Here is an 18,958-nt window from a genome sequence, read left to right as displayed (position 1 = left end):
TCTAGTGTATGTTTCATTTCAGTTATTGTATTGTTCATGTTTGTTTGTTCTCTAATTCTTCTAGGTCTTTGTTAAGGATTTCTTGCATCTTCTCGATCTTTGCCTCCATTCTTTTTCCAAGGTCCTGGATCATCTTCACTATCAGTATTCTGAATTTTTTTTCTGGAAGGTTGCCTATCTGCACTTCATTTAGTTGTTTTTCTGGGTTTTTATCTTGTTCCTTCATCTGGTACATAGTCCTGCCTTTTCATTTTGTCTGTCTTTCTGTGAATGTGGTTTTCATTCCACAGGCTGCAGAAATGTAGTTCTTCTAGCTTCTGCTGTCTGCCCTCTGGTGGATGAGGCTATCTAAGAGGCTTCTGCAAACTTCCTGATGGGAGGGACTGGTGGTGGGTAGAGCTGGGTGTTGCTCTGGTGGGCAGAGCTCAGTAAAGTTTTAATCTGCTTGTCTGCTGATGGGTGGGGCTGTGTTCCTTCCCTGTTTGGTTGTTTAGCCTGGGGTGACCCAGCACTGGAGCCTACCAGGCTCTTTGCTCTTTGGTGGGGCTAATGGCGGACTCTGGGATGGCTCAGGCCAAGGAGTGCTTCCCAGAACTTCTGCTGCCAGTGTCCCACGGTGAGCCACAGCCACACCCCACCTCTGCAGGAAACCCTCCAACACTAGCAGGTAGGTCTGGTTCAGTCTCCTAGGGGTCACTGCTCCTTCCCCTGGGTCCTGATGCATACACTCCTTTGTGTGTGTCCTCCAAGAGTGGAGTCTGTGTTTCCCCCAGTCCTATTGAAGTCCTGCAGTCAAATCCCACTAGCCTTTAAAGTCTGATTCTCTAGGTATTCCTCCTCCCGTTGCCAGACCCCCAGGTTGGGAAGCCTGACATGGGGCTCAGAACCTTCACTCCAGTGGGTGGACTTCTGTGGTATAATTGTTCTCCAGTTTGTGAGTCAGCCACCCAGCGGTTATGGGATTTGATTTTATTGTGATTGCACCCCTCCTGCCGTCTCATTGCAGCTTCTCCTTTGTCTTTGGATGTGGGGTATCTTTTTTTGGTGAGTTCCAGTGTCTTCCTGTTGATGATTGTTCAGCAGTTAGTTGTGATTCCGGTGCTCTTGCAAGAGGGAGTGAACGCATGTCCTTCAAGTTTGCCACCTTGAACCAATCTCTGTAATGCAGTTTATATTTGCTATTAATTACCTTTTATGTATTGGATTGTAGAGATTAGAGAGGTATGCCCAACGTAAAAGGATTTTTTTTTTTCTTGGTTCAACAGTTGATCTTCTTGGCCTGGTTTGTGACAATAGCAAAATTTTTTAGCTTTGCTTTAGTAATGGTCTTATTGTTATTTTCTTTTTGAAAGTTATTTGGTACGTCCTGTTGGAATTGAGATCCTTTAAAAAGTATTTTTTATTTTTGTTAGTGTACACAATGTTTTCTAATAATCCTAAAATGTTATAGCTTATTATTTCATCAAATAAAATCTCATACCTTTGCATTTTCTCAGGTTGATTCTCTAGAAAAACATTGATGTTTAAGCTAGCAAAGAAGCTGTGATTCCTGGATAAAGCCTTGGATTAGTTAAGCAATTCTACACTTTTAGCCCTCTGTAGTTTTCTGAACGTTTTTCACATATAGAATATGCTATATGTTAACTTGATACATAAGTGGGAGATGGGCAGGCATGTTTGTAGGTTTGTTTTAACAGCTGAACTGTATTTTGCATTGCTTCTAGTGGAAGTATAGCTACGTAAGGAGCTATAATGCTCAATGACTCAGAAATTTTGTAGTTAATCTGCGAGCAATTCAGTGATTTTTACCAAGCTGAGCTGCTGGTAACATCATCACAACTATTAGAGACTGATTTTCTCAATTTCAAGGCATGTTCCATTCCTCATGATAGGAAGTGATTTTTTCCTAATTTCTTGGCAGTATTTTTAAGAGAATGTATTCTTCTCAATGGGAAGCGACTCTATTTATTTATTTGTTTGTTTGTTTGTTTGTTTGGCTGCAACGGGTCTTAGTTGTGGCATGCAGGATCTTTAGTTGCGGCATGTGGGATCTAGTTCCCTGACCAGGGATCAAACCCGGGCCCCCTGCATTGGGAGCTTGGAGTCTTAGCCACTGGACCACCAGGGAAGTCTGCTTTCTTTCTCTTGAACTTGCCTCTTTGCTGTTTGGTATGCTGTGTCTTACATCAGTGCCATGTCATCAGCCCCATGATGCCAGTTAAGCCAATCACTTTATGAATTAATCACCTACCAGCTGTAGAAAGTACCATCAGCCTTCTTGTGTTCAAAGCTAACGGTATTGGTAACAGAGAGTTTTATAAACTCTGATGAATCTACTTTTCTTGAACATTCAGATTACTGTTGATTAAAATGTTTGTAATTCCTCACTTCCGTGGATGATGAATGCAAGTTTAAAGGGATATTTTCAAATTTTGTAGCAAAGTGATAAAGGGAAGTTGGCTTTTTAAACCATGTTTACCAAGCACAAGTTGTATAAAGGACTTATTCCCTATAAAACCCTGGGCTGTTGGGGGTCTGGGGGGTCTGCTTAGGTTCCCATAGGACTTGATGTTTGCCTTCGTCAGTTGCTCAACTGGTACATTCATTCATTTAACAAATACTTCTTGAGTGCCTACTGTGTGCCAGGCTAAGTGCCGGGGATATAACAGTGATCAAAACTCTTTACCGCATGGAGCTTGTGGGTACAGTGAGTGATAGGGGGAGAGACAGACAGCAATCAGACAAACATATTATGTTGGGTACCGATATATGCTCTGAAGGAGAAAAAAAAATGCATAATAAATGGGTAGAATGTGACTGGGGAAGAGAGCTGCTGTTTTAGACAAACTGACCTGGAAAGTTCTCTCTGATGAGGTGAAATTTGGGCAGAGATCTAGAGGAGATGAGGCAAGGAGCTAGGCAGACATCTTAGAAAAAGTGTACCACGTAAAAGGAAGGTCTCTCTCAGGTAGTGTTGTATTGTATATATCTTTAGTTTTCACTTTGGCCTTGTGCTGAATGTAGAGGCCTTTATTGCAAATATTTGTGGGATACATACAGGTAGTCAGCCTTTTTCACTTCAGGTCTACTTCAGGTGTTCTCTGCAACCCTGGTACTTGGAGAGTGAGCTATGGAGAATTTAGAAATGGGACCAGGATGCAGATTATTTAAGCAAAAAGCAACTCTTTGTTTAGCAAAGCCTAGGTTAGTACTGGACTTTCTTCTGCATGAAAAGATACCCTTTATAACAGGTATAACAAGAAACAGTCTTATCAACTAAACCTGTTTTGTTTTGTTTTTATAAATTTATTTACTTTATTTATTTTATTTTTGGCTGCGTTAGGTCTTCATTGCTGCGTGCAGGCTTTCTCTAGTTGCCGCAAGCGGGGGCTACTCTTTATTGCGGTGCACGGGCTTCTCATTGCGGTGGCTTCTCTTGTTGTGGAGCACAGGCTCTAGGCATGTGGGCTTCAGTAGTTCTTGCTTGCAGGCTCTAGAGCGCAGGCTCAGTAGTTGTGGCACACAGGCTTAGTTGCTCTGCGGCACGTGGGATCTTCCCGGACCAGGGCTCGAACCCATGTCCCCTGCATTGGCAGACGGATTCTTAACCACTGGGCCACCAGGGAAAGTCCAATTTGTATCACATTTAAATGCATTTTATTAATCAAAAAACATTTTATATATGTGAAAAATACATGTGAATATGGGATATTATTTATTCAGGTCACAGATGATGGTTGCATGACAACTTCTAGCACTGTGTAGAAAATACTGAACTCAATAAGTATTAGCATCGAAACAAGGTTCATTATAAAAACCTTAATATTTTTTTCAATAAAGGAATATTTACAATATCAGATCAGTCCTTTACAAATATGTTTTAGCTTCCAGTTTCTAGCCATTCGTTCATCCAATATTTATTGAATGCTTTCTGCATGCCAAGTTCTGTTCTAGGAGTTCCAGATTGTCAAAGCCAGTAAAACACTTGTAGTTGATCACATTAGGTTCATTACTCAATGCAACAAGAAAGAGTGTACACCATGAGGAACAGTAGGGCCTCTTAGGAAGCGAGTGTTAGAAAAGTTTTATAAGATTTGGGCTTGAGTTAGGTGATTTGTGGAAGGGTTTAAGGAGTAGGGCCTTGCTGGGTGCTGTTAGCAGATGGGGGTAATTTTATGACTAAGCATGTTAGTAAATCTTATCCAGAAAGCCAACATGTCATTGGTCAAGAGGCAATAGTCATCCAAATCAGCCAGAACGTAGATGTTGGTCATTATTGTGATTTGGACAATATTTATATTCTGTCTGTGTTCAAACGTGATTGCGGAGTGTTTTTGTCTTGATACATTGAGGTCACACAATGGCCTTGTTTGATGTTGCTGTTCTGTGAAATTGTTCATGTTCTACAGAGCACCGGTGCCTAGCTGTGAGTGCCGGGCCAGCTCTTGAATGTCGGGCTGCTTTGCTTTTTCTCATGCTACAGCTATCAATAAATAAATAAAAATCCCTGCCCACATAGAGCTTAAATTCTAGTGTGAAGAGAGAGACAGTAAACATAATAAATTTATCATGTAAGTTAAAAGGTGATTAGTACTATGGGGGGGCACAGGATTGGGGGGAATGTGTTCAAGAGAGAGGAAGTGGCAAGGTAAATCAAGGTTGGTCTCACTGAGAAGGTAACAGACAGGTAAGAAGCTGGATCGAGGAGTAGGACTTTACATCCCCACCATTGTAGGAGCTTCTTTACTTTCAGAGATAAAGGAATCCAGTAGAGAGTTTGAACAAAACAATGATTTGATTTGACTTATTTTCCAGGAGAGCTACTTGGGCCATTGTGTTGAGAATAGACTGCAGGTCAAGGGGAGAAGAAGCCGGGAGACCAATTAAAGGCTTGCAGAGTGGTCACAGTGGAGGGGCTAAGAAGTGATGTGGTTCTGAATCTATTTGAAAGTGGAGCTAGTAAACACTGCTTAATGGATTGGATGTGGCTTGTGAAAAAGAGAAGAGTCAAGGATGAATCTAAGATTTCGGTTCTGGTTGATCAAAAAGATTTTGTTGCCCTTTCCTGAGATGAGGAAGACTTCAGGAGGAGCAGGTTTGAGGTGAGGGCAGGTCAGGAATTCAGTCTTGGACGTAAGTTTGAAATATGCTAGACACCCAAGAGGAGATATCAAATGGGCAGTTGGATATATGGGACAGGTTTAGGCTAGATATGGGAATTTTCAGTGAATGGGTTATATTAAAACCACAGGACTAAAAGAGATCACCTAGAGAACGAGCATAAATAAAGTTCCAAACACCGAGTGCTGGAACACTCCAACACAGAGGGCTCAGGGAGAAGAGGAGCCTGAGAAGGAATGGCTAGTGAGGTAGGAAGAGAATCACTCATTTCAAAAGATTTCTTGAGCACCTAAAGGGTACCAGGCACCAAGGTAGATACTGGGGTTGCAAACATTGTGGGGCCATTCACTGAGGTAGGGGACATGGGAGGAAGCAGATTTAAAGGGAAAGTTAATGAGTTTGGTTTTAGACATTTTGAATTGCAGGTTGTCCTTTGGGACAACCAGCAGGAAGTTGGAAATTTTGGTCTGGAGCCTAGGGAATTCAGGACCAGAAAGAGTCATGACCATGTGAATATATTTAGCTTTTATTTTTGTGAATATTTATTTAATCCTTAGTAAATGGCCACATTCAATATCATAAATATACTCTGGAGAAGGTGATAGTGATATTTAAAACCATGTAAAATATTAACCCAAAAAACTGTGACACAGGCTGGCCACTGCTTCTATTTAGTTTCCCTAAGGGGTTTCTGTCTTAATTGGTCTTCATTCGCTGAAAATCTTTTGAAAAGTTCTTAGTTAATATCCATTAGAAGTAGAGCTTATCAGCCACATAGCACAGGGAGATCAGCTCGGTGCTTTGCGACCACCTAGAGGGGTGGGATAGGGAGGGCAGGAGGGAGGGAGATGTAAGAGGGAATAGATATGGGGATATATGTATATGTGTAGCTGATTCACTTTGTTATAAAGCAGAAACTAACACACCATTGTAAAGCAATTATACTCCAATAAAGATGTTTAAAAAAAAGAGTTTCTCCTTTACACATATTTATATATAAATTTACTTGGACTAATTAATAAAAAGAAAAGCATATATATTTAAAAAAAGAAATAGAGCTTACAGCTTGTAAACATTCTGAATAAGATTGTATTTTAAAAGGGGGGGTATTTTAACATGCCTTACAGTATGTTAGTTTCTTTTCTATAGTGGTCAGTTAGAGTGACCTTATTTACAAAACCTCCTTTGCTGTCACAAAAGGTGTGAAAGGAAATTGTCTTGTTTTAGCTTGTGATTTTTTTGTAAACACTTAAATATCCTCTTGCAGATGATTGTTACATTACCTTTCTCTTCTGCGGTTTGTCATTACAGCCACTGTATGATGCCGCTTACCTTACAATGTACAATATCTGCTTCACATCCTTGCCCATCCTGGCCTACAGTCTACTGGAACAGCACATCAACATTGACACTCTGACCTCAGATCCCCGATTATATATGTAAGTTGAACATATGTTAAGTTAACCCCCCACCCCAGACTTTCAAAATTGTGGATTTCATTTTATCTACAGGTAGGAAGGACACAGAACTGCCCTCCTGGTTTGATTACATGGTTCTGTTCTGAATTTTTTTTTTTTTTTTTTTTTTTTTTCGGGTCTGTTTTTTTTTGTTTGTTTGTTTTTTTGTGGTAAGCGGGCCTCCCTCTGCCGTGGCCTCTCCCGTTGCGGAGCACAGGCTCCGGACGCGCAGGCCCAGCGGCCATGGCTCACGGGCCCAGCCGCTCCGCGGCATGTGGGATCCTCCCAGACCGGGGCGCGAACCCGGTTCCCCTGCATCGGCAGGCGGACGCGCAACCACTGCGCCACCAGGGAAGCCCCCTGAATTTTTAGCTCCTTAAACCAAACCATCCAGCTGGAAAATGATGTGTTTCCTAGGTATTGATATATGTCCTGTAGTTGAATGGGTATGAATTATTTAGTTCAAAATCAGTAATTCCTAAAGCTTTGCCTACATTGTCATTGAGTTCTAGAGTCTTAGATGGAGACACAACAGTTTAACTACCCGCCACCCCCCACCTCCCCCAAGAAGGGCCACACAAAGATCTCTCCCTGTAATGGATTGAACTGATGATGTTATGTTAGGCTTTCTCTTGTAAACTGCCCCTGAAATATAGCCTCCGAGTGCTCTGTTAGCCGCATTCTAAAATCGCATTGTTGAAGAAAACAATTAAGTCATCAAGCCATTATATTCATTTTGTGTTAGTTGGAAATAGATGCTTTTATCTGTGGGTGGGGGACTTGGCACTAGCCCCAGTTGCTTAACCTTTGATTAAATTGGATTTTTATAAGTGAAGCTTACAGCTAAAGATAAAGATATTAATTTACAGCAGGTTGTAAGTGTTGCTAAATAGTGGGTAGCAAGTGCAATAGAGAGACTTGGGTGTGATTCATTGGTGCGAAGTGAAGGTGCACAAATTTAAGGGATGTCTTTAACCAGTATGACTCATGAAACTCACATCTAGGAATTGTTAAACTTAACCAGTTTTATAAAATTAGTTGTCATTGTAAAGGTATTTTTTATAAAAAATTTAAAACATGCAAAGAGTGTAGCAAAAATACTATTTATATAGTAAACTTCCCTGTCCTTACCACTCAGCTTCAACAATTATCAATTCAGGGCCAATCCTGCTTCATTAATAACCTTGTCTTCTCTATCAAGGACTTATTTTGAAGCAAATATCAAGCTATATAAAATAGTTATTTCAGCATGTATCTTTTGCATGTACTGTTATAACAGTACACTATCATACCTAAAAATTTAACAAGTCCATGATATCATCAAATATCCAGTCAATGCTCAAATTTTTCCAGTTGACTCAATTTTTTTTTATAGCATGCTTGTTTGAAACAGTATATAAGGCCCATATACTGCAGTTGGTTAATATGCTTCTTGAGACTCTCTTAATCTGTAGGTTAACTTGACAATTTATTTGTTAACGAAACCAGATGATTTATCTTGTAGCATTTCCCCCAATCGAGAGTTTGCTGATTGCCTCCTCATGGCGTTAACATGTTCTGCTTTTCCCTGTATTTCTTGCAAAGAGTATTGTTAGATCTAAAGGGGAATCGTAGAAATCTTGGTAGAAATATTCCAGAGCATCAGCTCTCACACCCTCTTTCTTTTAAAAAAAAATGAGGACCCAAGGGCCCAGAAATGACTTGCCTAAGGACACAGCGTGTGTAACAAGAGGCCAGAGCAAGATCAGATTTCTATCTTCCTGATGACCGGCCCTGTGCTCTTTTCCACAGGCTGGTGGTTTTCAAAGATTGAGTAGCAGTGTTCTGTTTTCAGACAACAACTAAAGTGAAGACCAGTAGTGCAGTTCCTCTGGCTGAAGAGGGGTTTGGGTGGCAGTGAGCAGAATGCCTCCCGTTCAGTCCCACCAAGAGCTCTAGCTAATCGCCTGCACTCTGATCGCAGCTCTGCCCCTGACTCTGTGGCCTTGCTCAGGTTACTTGACTGAGATGGGCCTCAGTTTCCTCTTCAGTAACAAGAGATCTAATCACAGTGTTTTGGGGGAGGATTAAATGAGTGACTACATGTAAAAACTTAGAGTGGTGCCTGGCACATAGTAAGTTTTCAGTAGATGGTAGCTATTAATCTTATTATTCTAACACCCTTCTCCACATAACTTCAGGGCTATGCTGAGCACTTTCATACATTAAGAATGTTGAAAACTTGAAGCAAGCTGTTGAGTACAAATTATTAAGGGTTTCCATGAAGTTTTAGTTACCGCATGCAGGTGTAGGTCATGAATTTTTAAGCAATTTTGCATAGAGGGCATACTTGCCACATACGATGGAGAAATGAAAGCCATGGCATACCTATCACCCAGCCCAAAATGCAGCTTCCAGCCTGCCCGCTCTGATGAGACAGTGCTCTCAGCCTGTCACTGTATTGGAGATTGCTCTGTTACTCTGAGCATTCCTTTGTAAACGTGAAGCTCTAGTCTTCATATGTGTCTCTCTGCATTTGTACCACTTAATGTTACTTGTGGGCTTGTGTAGCATACTATAGATATCACCTTCGGGGACTTAGTGACACAGGCGTTTACCAAAAGTTTTGATGTGAAATGTGACGTAATTGGATCTTTTCATATTTTTTGAGAGAAATTTGAAAAGTAAACTGTAGTTCTAGATTTTCTAGAGGGTAGAGGCATAGTCTGTTTCTTCTACAACTTTAAAAGGCAAAAGAAAGGTCCTGGTACACCTACTGCCTCCCATTGTATGGAGGTGCTCAGGCCTGTGCTGCTGGTCAACTGCTCCACCCCCCACCCCCACCCCCACTCAGTCTTCACTCCCTCGTGTTGCCCCTCACGTTGGCTGTCATACTCTGAGTTAACAACAGGTTCATCATTCACCTGAGCACAGCTAGAAAACCTCAACTATAACCCAACACACCATGACTCCCCTTCCTTTCTTCCCAGGGCATGTAATGTAAATCCAGTGGCTGGCTGGAAAGACAGGAACCACTTCCTGCCTCAGCCCAAGTCAGTGACTCTCAAAAGCCTCATTGGCTGGCAGTTGCTGGGCCCTCCTTGCAAGGATCTTTAAGGGAAGTGCCTTCCCTGTGGCTCCCAGTTGCCTTGGGAACATGACTTACTGGCTGTGGGGAGAGCTTGTTTCTGGGAAGCAGGTACCTCTTTCCCCCTGCAGTTTTTCCAAGGCAAATAGCAGCGTATTGCTTTATGCATCCCCCTACATTGCTGATTTCTGTGTGCACCTGGAAATCCTAGTAGGTAAATGTTGCATAATTGCTATTTTTTCAGGAAACCCTACAGCACTCCATACCAACTAAACAAGGATCAGTTGTATTTACATCACAAAGGTCTTTCTTATTCATTACAGCCCAGTGACATTCTTGGTAGTATTGGCAACAGGTGTGCTATTTGAGTGATCACATACCTTTTGATAAATGTTAAGAGGAATTTGAAATAGAACCTAAAAGAATTCCATGCACAGACCCATCTTCTTTTTGCCCCATTAGAGTTGTTAGCCTTCTTCAGCATTCTGACTTGTACTCAGAAGACTGTGCTATTTTTGACAGATGTTAAACTTTTGATCTGGCCACCTGCCATTTATCAAAGCATGGCTGTACAGCTTCAAACATGCTATTTGACTCAATTTTAAAAATATAAAGGGTACCCCAAGACCTAAGAAAGGTTAAATTCCCAGGAAGAAATCTTGATTAAACAAAATATTTTAACAGTCATAGCTGCAAAGCCATGGTAGCTTGGTTGAGAGCATGTGATTTAAAGTCAAATCAGTCTAGGATTGTATACTAGCTCTGTCCCTTACTAACTGAGTGAACTCTGGCATACTGCTGTACTAGTGGTCCCCAAACTTTACTGCACATTAGAATTACCTGGGGAGTTTTTAAATTATCCTGGTTGCCCAGGTTACACCTCATGCCAGTTAAATCAGAATGAGGGTGGGAGCCAGGCGTCAATGTTTTTAAAGATCCCCTGGTGATTCTAATGTGCATCAAAGTTTGGAAACCATTATGATACACCTTTGTGAGGCTGATTATTTGTAAATGGTAGTGATAAGAATACCTATCTCATGTGGTTTTTGTGTATACAAAAATGGACAATATAAAACTCTTAACCCACTTTTATAATCATATAATAAGTACTCAGTAAATGAGAGCTAATTATTATTGATGATATTATTATTGTCAGTGGCCAGAATTTTAACTTAGAAGCACTTTGACAGTTTACTGCAACATCTCAGACAGGAGGTGATTGCACAAAGACAAACCAGCAGCTCGGTCTGGGCTTTTATCAAAAGCTTACCAGTCCCTCAGGGATAGCTCCCTTCATTCTAACAGGGTCAAACCCCATGTGCACCTTTGGCGTTTCACTGTATCTTTAAATAAACAGCCTACAGAGATTCATTAACTTGTGTTTTTTCCCATTTCTCAATAGGAAAATTTCTGGAAATGCCATGCTACAGTTGGGCCCCTTCTTATATTGGACATTTCTGGCTGCATTTGAAGGAACAGTGTTCTTCTTTGGGACTTATTTTCTTTTTCAGACTTCATCCTTAGAAGAAAATGCAAAGGTAAAAAAAAAACCATCATTACATCTTTTGGTATTACAAGCATGGCTTAAGTTTTTTTCCATAGGCACTGGATCTATCATACACATACTCTAGCTGTAATCATTTTGCAAATTATTTTTCTAAAGGTATGGTATTTAGTTCTCACAATGTCTTTAGAACAGTAGAAGTGTTGAAGTATGAAATCACTTCCTGCATGCACGGCTAACTAGACAGCTTATGTGCAAACCTCTGGAAGCTTAACTTGGCTGTAATTTTACTAGATGAACAGAGTTCTTGGGATTTCGGACTTTGGACCCGTACACTTTGATGTGAGCAAGGCTTTTCCTGTTTTAAAAGCAATGTCTGTCCCCACTCAGTTCTTACTCATAGTGGCCTTCCGTGCTTAGAGTGGAAGGGAGTAGCTGCCGTATGTTTGCAGTATTTGCCCAATAATTAGGGAATTCCCTTCTCTTCCTCCTTCCTTTCCACATGGGAGCATAGTATTTTCCAGAAAGGCTATACAGATCCTGCCAGTGTCTTCCCAGCCAGCGACTACATAGGTCAGCACCTGCATTGGGGTGATTTTGCGCTGGCTGTGCTCTAGGAGAGAATTGCCAATGGGGTGAGATCTTCCGGCAGCCACACAGCGGAAAATCAAACCCACCACCTTGCATGCTGCTTTCACTATGTTCTTTGCTATTTCTGGGCTTCCTCTTTTATGGTCATTTATTGTTTATAATCATATGAAGCAAAGCAAAGGTTCAAAAAGACTTTACTGAGTACACTGACTATGTCTAGAACCGAGACAGTCAACATCTGTTACAGAAGTGATAGGCTCAGGGAATTTGAATGATACTTTGAAATTAGGTACTACAGTTAGAACCTCTCTAATTTGGACTAACAGAAATCAGTTTAGTATGAATCCATTAAAATTATTAATCACTGAGTAACTGTTGAGGAAATACAGATCTAGTACTTTAGAGTAGGCACATGTAGCATTTGCCAGGGAGACGGCCCTACTAAATCTTTCTGTGCACCCTTGGGCCAGTCCCTTCAGTTTTCCAAGTCACCTTTGCCCAACAGTAAGAAGAAGAAATTCGATTTTATGATTTCTCAGGTCCCTTCAGCTTTATGACTGATTCTGTAACTCCAACTTTTTATTTTGTATTTATTTGCCACATAAATTGTATAGAGCTGACTGTACCCCCCTGCAATTCTATTGACATGGTTCATTTGCTCAGCAAACTCTACTGGTGGTGCATGGGGAGCCTCAACCCACCCTGTGTCCAAGTCATCACTCATTTTGAGTTCATGAAGTCCAAATGAATTAAATTTTATTGTATATTGTTTGCTAAAATTACAATAAGTATAAGGACTACTATCAGCAATTAAATATAACACCATGTACGATTTGATCAAATCCTTTTTTTGCTATTAACCTTAATTTTTGTTTTTATTTTTTTAAAACCTTTTACATTTCATTTTCTGTTTTAATGTTATGCATTCAGATCTTGACAGCGTTTGGTAAGCATATGTGCCATTCATTGCCATCGTTTGGGTTTATATACATGGTATCTGCTTTCCTTTGATGTGCACATGCTGACAGCTCTAATATTTACAGCCACAAAATTAGACTCTATTTTGTTTGGTTTTTTATTGAGATATAATTGACATATAACATTATATTAGTTTCAGGTATATAACATAAGGATTCGATATTTCTATGTACTGAATGGTCACCACAGTAAGTCTAGTTACCCTCTGTCATCATATACTCTATTTTTAAAATGTGAGTTCATTTGTCTGCAAATTAGTCTTTATTTATACATAGAGATCTTTAGATCTATATTATAGGAAAAGCCTATATCAAACTCTTTAGATACAGGAGCCATCCAAATGAGTTGTTTTTATGAACGTTACCGTTAGTGGAATAGGGTTTTTCCTGCCTGTATCACACCAGTGTGTTCCCTGTTTTATGCTTCATGGAATCACGAAATAAACCCTACCAACCATGCATGTGGTGTACGTCTCCAAGAAAATTTAGGCTCACAGTAAAAGCCAGCATTTTGGCCTGATCTTTTGAGCAGATATTTCCCTAAACAATTTATACAAAAATCTTGGCAGTTACACTCAAGATTAAACTTGGCTGTTTATTATTTTAAGCAAGTTTGTGTATTCATGGTACATGTAATTGTTGAATGTTTTTCAGGTATATGGAAACTGGACTTTTGGAACCATTGTTTTTACAGTCTTAGTATTCACCGTAACTCTGAAGGTTAGATTTTTATTTATTCAAATATATTTAACACCATTTTTGTAATACTTTCTGGTCTTATATCTTTTTTGTCTTCTAATCTTTATTTTTACTGTGAGTTGTTATTCAAGTCTGAATGCTTACTAAAGTTATGTGTGATATTAGAGATTTGGACATTTATATACTATTTGTGATCCATTTTTTCCAGTATATTGACTATCCTCTTTTCTTTAATACAACATACTTATATTGGAAATCTGTTCCTTCTTTCCTGCTATTTTTGAGATGTTAAGTGGTATATAAATGGGCTGTGTGTATGTGTGTGTTTCCATGTTAAGTACTTGAATATTTTTTACAGTTATATATCTGTTTAAGAATGCCAGTCCTTAAAGGAATTTGGGTACTTAAGACAGTTGAATATAGGTGTCCATGAGCAAGATATGTGTGTGAAAGAGCTTGGTGGTGATGACGTTTTGTATAATGTATTCATCACTGAAATTTACCCATATTTGTGATGAAATGCATAAGAATATACAGCAGATAACATACAACAAAGGCAGTTTTGACAAAATCATTGGCATTAACATGCAGCCATGTAATAATGCTGTGTGCTGAATACTACCCTTGAGGTTCATGAGCTGGGACTCCCTTATAGTTGAAGGTATAATCAAAATTATCTTGATCATTCCAGTAATAAACACCTCACATGGGGTTTAAGAATGAGTACCTTTAAATGAATTCCAGTATGCCCAGTGGCCAGAATTAGAATTCAGAAGTATAATTGGCAAAGGACCTCTAATCATTTCCCCTCTGAATTTTTTACCTGCTTCATTTCTCGTACCGAATACAACTAACATGTTTGCATTATTCATCTACTATTTCAGTAATATTTTAGGGCTGCAAAAGAAAATGTTACAATTCATCTCAGTTTAGCCACTTACTATCTGGATGTCCTTGGGCAAGTGACCTTGTTTCTCAGTACTTCCATTTCCTCTTCTATAAAATGGAGATAAAAGTACCACCCACCTCCCTTAGGATTTTTTTTGTGAGAAGTCAATTAGTGAATACATATAAAGCAGTTAGAATGGGGGCTGGCACATAGAATGTGCTCAGTACAATAGATGCTAGTTGTTATTTACTATTATGTCTCATAGGATCATAATTTGAAAGGGAATCCTCCTCACCCTTTTTTACCCCTGGCCTTGCATGTGGCCCCAGGGCTTCCAAGCACCCTTCATAGCTAAAGTTGGCCTTGCTGCAGCATCTTTCACCTGTCCCTCAAAATCCATCCACTCCCTCTTCTTTGCATTGGTATTACTGTGGCATGTTCCCTAGCAGCCGGAGGATGGGAATTCAAGACAATGTTATCAATATCCTGTTTATAAATGAGCAACTGTTAGCAGATTGCTGAGGAGCAGGGTGTCACAGCAAGTAACAAAACAAACACCACCTCCTCTTCAAAAATTAAATGCCCCGGATATTAGGCCATGTGGCCCAGAAATTTTAAGCAAGCAGAGTGGACCATACTTTTTATTTTTAGATTGCATTTGAAAATCCCAGGTGCCACAATCTGAAGAAACAAGCAGCCCTGGAAGAAACATAAGAGGATTAAAATCTAAGGCAACTGAAAATGTTATTAATTTAATGGAGTAGATACAGATTTTGCAACTGAAAAATTGCACACTACATAGACCCACAATCCATGGCTCCATGATGCCTGACGTGTAGAGCTAGTTGCCTTTGCATTTAGTAACCCTCATCTGTTGTGTTTGAGCTCTCACGACTCCTTTGTGTAGTTTTTCTTCTCTTCCTAGCTACTCTCTCCCTCTCCTCCTGCTTTTCAGTATACCTGCCTCCACCAGCCAGGCCTTCTCCTTTTGCCATCAGCTCCTTGACCGCCACCACTTAAGGACACGGGGCTCCAGTCTCTGGGGTGTTACCATTGCCTCATTCCTTGCCCTTCCTTCAGTAGTGAGGCATCTGCAGCTGTACTTGCTTGACCACACCTCCATGCCTGTACTCCTAGAGTCTAAATGCCTGAGGGCAGAGCTCTTTGAAAAGTCTGGGTTCTGTTCGTCTAGTGCCATTCTCTTCTGGTTGCCTGGCCCAAGCTAGATCCTCCCACAGGTATCATATTGTGTATAAGTTGTCAAATACCATCAGATATGGCCTGGTACAGTTTGTACTCATCATGAAATCTCTTGTGTTGTATCCTTTCAGCTCGCCTTGGATACTCGTTTCTGGACATGGATAAACCACTTTGTGATTTGGGGTTCTTTAGCGTTTTATGTATTTTTCTCATTCTTCTGGGGAGGAATTATATGGTAAGCTACTGTACGTGTAATACGTAAATAACAAAATACATATATAGGTACATTGTATATGCAAACTTTAATTATACTTTTAAAGTTTTGATTATCTAAGATGGCAAGTCTTCAATATTAATGGACTGGAAGTTACTTCTAGCCAGTAATGCTGCTATTTCAGGTAAGATTTCAAATGCAAGTATATAGACTGCACGAGTTACTCAAAAGACCTCCCTTCTGGTAGCCCCTGTCCAAATCTTCCGACCTGAAGGTGTGTAAACATCTCTCTGTGAAACGAAACTAATTTCTAGCATGACCTCCTATGTGATTTCCAGTGGAAATACTCATCCTATGAAGTTTCTACACAATATAGTGACCAATAGATACAGTATTATCCATTTGGACCCTGTTCTCTCTTTATGGTATATTACTCTCCTTCTTGTCGCTACAGATGTGCTCAAGAGATAGAATATATATCACTTAATACTCAGAGGGTTATATTTGAAATCACCGTCCCATTGTTTTGGGGGAAGTAAAGGTAGACTCTACAGCTTGGATTTAAAGTTCATTCTGTTCATCTTGGTTCAGTAGATGTTTATTCAGAATCTGTTTTGTGTGAGGCACTCTATGAGATACAGCAATGAATAGACTATACCCCTGCCTCAAAGAGACTGGAGTCCAGTGAGGGGCACATAAGCTGTGATTGGGAGAGTTATAAGGAATGAAAATAAGTTAGATTTTCATCTCCTTTCCTTACTCCCAGAGGCCTATATTTTGTTTTTTAATATCACAGTTGTTTTCATTAATTGGTGACTTCCCCTGACAAGAATGCCAGCAGCAGAGACCAGGACTAGAGTAAGCCATAGGGTAAGATTCTAGGAGTGCATATTTCACTGGTTTGAGCAAAATCATACGTACAAAACAGTCCATATTATCACAGAGATGTGGGGACCATGTTTATGTCCCTTGAGACTTAATTAGAAGAAACTCTTACTGTTTTGGAAAGCTTTTTAAAATAAAAGCCTCAAGAAATAAAAATATGGACAACCTAATCACTTATGGAAGTAGCAGCTCCAGAAAGTATAATTACAGCATTTATTTGACACCTATATAAGTAATTATTGAAGCAATGAAGCTGAAGGAAGTCTGTTTTCTTTAATAATATACAAATGAATCAAAGTTGATTAACCAAACATAATACACAAATTGTAAGGTCATAATTCTGTCTAGGAACCTGTGTAATCAGTATCTGAACTAATTATGCGAAATTTCCACAAGAATGAAATGTTTCTAGCAAACTAAAGTTTCTCACTCTTTCCAGACTATTCCTTATTGATTAAAATAAATCCTTTAAATGATTTAAGATATTGTCACACCTGTTTCTATTCATTAGAGATGGTTACTAAAAATGAAATGTTAATAAATCTATTTTATTTTGTTGCCTATAGTGCTATCCTTAAGCAGACATGTCTGAGTTGAGCTACTACATGAATATAAAATTTATATTATAAAGCAACCAAGAAAATGTGACTAGAAACTGTAATACTTCAGCTGAATGCTGATTGCAGCTAATCTCCAGACATGCTCAACCCTGAGGCATTGTGACTCACCCCTCTTTGGGGATGGGCAGTGAGAATGATGATTTCTGATCCCCAAACCCCATCCAGGAGTAATAATTTTTGTTTTTTACTGCTCCTCTGCAAAACTCCATAGATGCCATCAAAATCAAAAAGAAAAATGTGGAGCTTTTAATCACAGAGAGGGTACTATGCAAAAGAATACCCTGTGACGACTAGCTGTCAGTTGTCTGCTGGACCCTTATTGTGCCTCAGTTAACTGCCTAGAAGATTAGTCAGGGTGCCCTTCTGAATTAGAGTGGGAATAGAGCTCTGTAGAAATCTTTTCTTTATGGTAGGAACCCTAGAAAACTTGTTTAGCCTGTACCTCGTAAGTTTCTCCACCTCACCATTGTGTTCACAATCTATTCCACATATATTCCGCAGTCTAGTCCTCATCTGTGTAGAGCCACAAGCTTGATTTTATCATGTTACGTGAGAGTGCACAAACATGAATGTTTAAATGAGAAACCAGTTTATCTTCAGTGAGCACTATTTGTGATCTACTAAATGGCACCAACCACTTATCTACCTAAGGCTCCTCATCCAAGGACAGTCTGATGTGTACCCCAACCTTGAGCAGCTGCTTTGCACTTCGTCCACCTCAGCTTCAGACAACACTCATCCTAGCCTAGTGAGGCTCTCTGTGGTTCAGCTCTGGCAGGGAAGGGAAACTGGCTGGACTTCTCAGTGGTCGCCTAACAGTTCAGTGGATGACTGAACCCTGCAGAATGAGGCGTTCTCCTGGATTTCCGGACCCCAAGGCTTAATGTGTGATTAGCAATACTCTTCTGTCAACCTACTTGGCACACACTCGTACTCAATATATATTTGTGGATGAGAATGGTAGATTCCTCCCATTTGAGAGAGAAAATCTCTACACTCCTTGTTATGTTTACATAGGGGTTTTGTGGGCGGGGGGGGGTGGGGAGTGGTAATAAAAATGTCTTTTAAATTTCCAAATGTAGACCAGAAATCCTTTCTTATATTAAAAAAACAGCCAAGGAAGTAAAATGTTTGTTAGCATAAAAATTAATCATCATTTCTCGTGAGTATCTCTGAAGCTCCAGCATTTTCTTTTTTTAATTATTTTATTTTATTTTATTTATTTTTGGCAGCGTTGGGTCTTTGTTGCTGCTGCGCGGGCTTCCTCTAGTTGTGGCGAGCGGGGGCTACTCTTCGTTGTGGCGCGCGGACCTCCCATTGCGGTGGCTTCTCTTGTTGCGGAGCACGGGCTCTAGGCGCGTGGGCTTCGGTAGTTGTGGCGCGCGGGCTCAGTAGTTGTGGCTCACGGGCTCTAGAGCGCAGGCTCAGTAGTTGTGGCGCACAGGCTTAGTTGCTCTGCAGCATGTGGGATCTTCCCGGACCAGGGTTCGAACCCGTGTCCCCTGCATTGGCAGGCGGATTCTCAACCACTGCACCACCAGGGAAGCCCTCCAGCATTTTCTAATGCAAATAAATATTCTCCAGTTGGCAGCTTTAAAATTGATCGCGTAGTGGTTTTCAAGTCAAATGCATTTTAGCATCTTTTTTCCCCTTTGATTATCATTCCTTTTCTTTCCAAACATTTAGTAAATGAAATCGGTTTACTACTGCTGGGTCGTCCTAAAGAAAATTATT

The 18,958-nt window shown here is 40.1% G+C and overlaps 1 protein-coding gene across 7 annotated transcripts in view; it reads left to right on the top strand.

Annotated features, from left to right (window-relative positions):
* The window catches only part of ATP11C (ATPase phospholipid transporting 11C), a 169,088-nt gene that overhangs the window by 137,800 nt on the left and 12,330 nt on the right, over positions 1 to 18,958 (top strand). For 5 of the 7 annotated variants that reach the window (XM_007100306.4, XM_007100305.4, XM_007100307.4 and 2 more), the window contains 4 exons: positions 6,433 to 6,560; positions 11,048 to 11,183; positions 13,372 to 13,437; positions 15,637 to 15,740. In XM_007100306.4, coding sequence (XP_007100368.1) covers positions 6,433 to 6,560; positions 11,048 to 11,183; positions 13,372 to 13,437; positions 15,637 to 15,740 — 434 coding nt within the window. Of the gene's footprint in view, positions 1 to 6,432; positions 6,561 to 11,047; positions 11,184 to 13,371; positions 13,438 to 15,636; positions 15,741 to 15,825; positions 15,904 to 17,875; positions 18,158 to 18,958 lie in introns of those variants that run through there. The other 2 variants (XM_007100308.4, XM_028482384.2) reach the window with 2 other exon arrangements.

The sequence above is a fragment of the Physeter macrocephalus genome, chromosome 21 (assembly GCF_002837175.3).
Source record: "Physeter macrocephalus isolate SW-GA chromosome 21, ASM283717v5, whole genome shotgun sequence".
Classification (NCBI taxonomy): Eukaryota; Metazoa; Chordata; class Mammalia; order Artiodactyla; family Physeteridae; genus Physeter; species Physeter macrocephalus.
This window is presented reverse-complemented; position numbering and strand designations above follow the sequence as displayed.